This window comes from Dendrobium catenatum, unplaced genomic scaffold (assembly GCF_001605985.2).
Source record: "Dendrobium catenatum unplaced genomic scaffold, ASM160598v2 fragScaff_scaffold_830, whole genome shotgun sequence".
NCBI classification, from domain to species: domain Eukaryota; kingdom Viridiplantae; phylum Streptophyta; class Magnoliopsida; order Asparagales; family Orchidaceae; genus Dendrobium; species Dendrobium catenatum.
The window spans coordinates 350,164-353,408 of record NW_021319292.1 but is presented as its reverse complement, the minus strand read 5'-3'; the positions used below and the strand labels follow the sequence as shown (position 1 = coordinate 353,408).

General features: G+C 35.3%; 1 protein-coding gene across 1 annotated transcript; it reads left to right on the top strand.

Annotated features, from left to right (window-relative positions):
- Positions 1 to 652: 652 nt before the first annotated feature.
- LOC110111629 (probable E3 ubiquitin-protein ligase XERICO) lies at positions 653 to 1,739 on the top strand. Its single transcript, XM_020843581.2, has 2 exons — positions 653 to 816; positions 911 to 1,739. Exon 2 carries the CDS (start codon positions 952 to 954, stop codon positions 1,420 to 1,422), a length of 471 nt encoding a protein of 156 aa, XP_020699240.1. The 5' UTR covers positions 653 to 816; positions 911 to 951; the 3' UTR covers positions 1,423 to 1,739.
- Positions 1,740 to 3,245: the final 1,506 nt, after the last annotated feature.

The window sequence follows — 3,245 nt, the reverse complement described above, 5'->3', positions numbered from 1 at the left end:
CTAATAACTGATCGCCCTTCTAATAAGAAGAGTAATAGATGATTATGAACCATCAACTATTGACAATTCAAGTATCTCTAAAGCTCTGTTCCACCTAAAAATTTATATTTTATATTACATGTCTTATTTCATATTTTATATTTTTTTAGTTTTGAGAAAAAAATATTTTTTTATATTATTTGACTTATATTAGTAAAATCATTTTAACTAGAATAAACTTCGAGATTTTCTTAATTCAATTTTAAATGTAGAAAAAAAAAATCTAATTTCTCCTAATGAGCAGCTATTAAATTATTCATATACATGAATTTTTTGCTCAATATTAAAATACTAAATTTTATTTATCATCACAAATAATTCTAGCACAATATAATTGACCCTGACCTCTTGTTCTCCTAAACTAAATCTTTAACAACTCGCAGGTTTAACCCACATGCGCGGCATAAACAGTTCGCTTAAACGTAATCTTACGGCGTCATAAATACAAAATATTTACAAGCGGTTAACTAATTATAATTCTAATCAGAGCTTAAAACTAACCACCCATATTAACAAACCATTTATTCGGGTGCGACATGTTTATAGTTATCATTTATCACGAAAGTTGCCAAACTGCAAGTGGACTACTGGAAAGCGAAGTGATCATGAAACCTGTGGTGAGTAAGCGACCCAACTAATCACGGTTAGCTGAAGAGGGTTAAGACACCGACGGCTATTTAACCTGTGTATGGCGAGCCCTTCTTCCTCCCCATTACTCGATCTTCGATCTCCGTCCGATCTGGGTGGTTTCAACTGCGAATCTCGAAGGAATCAATAGTAAGATAACGATCTCAACTTTCCGATCTCGATTCCTTCTTCAAAGTTGTATCGAATTTGAACTGATACTTTTGATTTATGGTTTCAATTGTAGATCTCAGAGGGGTTTTGCTTAGGTCTGGCGATCCGGCGGCGATGGGGATTTCAAGCCTGCCGACCCCATCGGAGGGGATGCTCACTCTGCTTCTGGTCAACACCGCGCTCACGATCTCGATCTTGAAAGAGATTTTCCGATCTGTGCTTCACCTATTCGGTCTGTCGCTGGATGGGGCGGATGGAACGCCGGAGCTGTTGCCCGCGGCATCTGAGGAGTTGAGTTTGACGGAGAAGTTTCGGAGCAGGGTAAAGCCGGTGACATTTGGATCGGCAATCGGCCGCCGGCGGACAGCGGAATGGCACGCCGATTGCCGGGTTTGCCTGGTTCGGTTCGATTCGAACTCTGTGGTGAACAGGTTGCCTTGCGGGCATCTGTTCCACAAGAGCTGCGTTGAGAGGTGGCTGGATTACCGAAAGGACACTTGTCCACTCTGCCGTTCGCACCTTCTTCCCGATGATGTTCTCGCGGGCGGAGGAGGCATCGGTGTAGAAGTTTTTCGGGTGTGGTGAAGTGGGCCTTGCACTTGCGGAGGCATCATGGGTGGTAGGTTCTCCTTGTTGTTTATGTTCTGGTGCGCTGTTATGTTTGGTTTATGTGTCTTGTACAGACGAAGGGTATGGTGTGATGACGCTACCAAGTTATCCCTCGCTCTTCTTCATCTTCCACCGCTACTTCTACTCTTCTTCTTCTTCATCATCTTCATCTTTTGCGATGTGTATACTAGAAATCTTGAAGAAATCCAACCGGTTTGTGTTACTGTACAGATTATTAACCCTTTCCTCCTAGTAATTTTATGTTTTGAGCCTGAATTTTAAAGTTTTGGAAATTGTTGGCTGCTTGGATTACTGTGAATCGTCTCTGTTTATTCCTCATTGGTTTTGCTGGGGGAAGATTGAAAGTTTCAACTTGAATCGATGCTAATTTCATAAGATCAAAAACCAGTTTATTAATTTCTCAATTTTCAATCCAATCTGGAACTTCATCTCAAGTTCATTATTTAGGTATAAGCGATTCAATTGGTTTAAATTCCTTTAGGTCTCAACCCAAAAAAATCTATTTGATAACGCATGCTTGATTTAATGTATGAATAAATTATTAGCTTTTTACGAGTGATTTCTTCTTCTTTTCGAGAGGCATGGGATCAATCCCTTCATTGAAGACTTGAAGTTCTATCTTTTATTGCAGTTTCAAATCAATTTTATCCCAAATCTGTTCTGCTCAAGTCAAATTAGCAGCTTAAAATTAAATTTGTTTGGAGACAATCAAAGATAGTTCACTTGAATCGGATGATTCAACTTCTACAATTAAATCATGGCGCAAGAGCTGAAAACTAGATTTGATGTTAAGGACGGTCTTCAGCGAAGAAGAAAATGATCAACTATTTGAGATAATTTTCATACTGATTTATTTTTAATATATCAATCACAGTTTTGGTCGGCTATTATTTGTTTGCTATTGTCAAAAGATTTTTTGCTAAAAAGCTTTTCTTGCAATAATTTTTCAATCATCTTTATAAAGGAATTGTAGACTCTAAGGGCTTCTTCAATCAAAAAACCTATTTTCCACAGCAAAATTTAAAATTTAGTAATATTCATTATCAATGGAACTCCATTTCTAACATTAAAAAGATTATTCTGTGTAAATTTTTTTCTCATCTCAGTTGTTATATTTTTTTCAATCATATTCTTATATTTATTAATTTTTCAAATTAGACCATAATATAATTTTTTTAAATAAAATAAATGTTATTCAATAAATTATTTTGAAATGCAAATATGCACTTAATAAAATAAATATTTATTAAATAAAACGAAAATTATATTAGAACTCATAAATAGAAATGAAAAAAAAAATACATGCAATGGGACATCAAAATTAGTATGTTGCTCTCACAAATGATCAATCAATACATTTTTAAATGTAATGGTGTGAGCATACATCACCATTGTTTATATCGATTTACAGTTAAATCAACTGAAAGCGTTGCTTGCGCAAGATAAAAAAGTTCAAATCAGATTGAAAGTTTGATCATGTGTAGAACACTATTAAAATTTTTAAAAAACTTCAAGAGAAGGACGAGCTTCAGGTATGCCTCATAAGAGTTAAAACATCTCACCCTTGGATACACTAGACAACCATATCCTAGATTGTTTGCATTCTCTCTAAATTTAGATAAGACAAATACAATGCTGGCGGTGCTCCATCTGAACGACCAATTGAGATAAGTAAACAAAATTAAAAAGAAAAATTAATGATCAAATTCAACCTTCTTCAACACTCTCGAAGATGAAAATAAACAATTTATTGAGTAATTAAAAAAGACAAATGCATG

Bases quoted from the DNA above. Each gene is read 5' to 3' on its own strand.
- LOC110111629 (XM_020843581.2), top strand. From the start codon at position 952: ATGGGGATTTCAAGCCTGCCGACCCCATCGGAGGGGATGCTCACTCTG.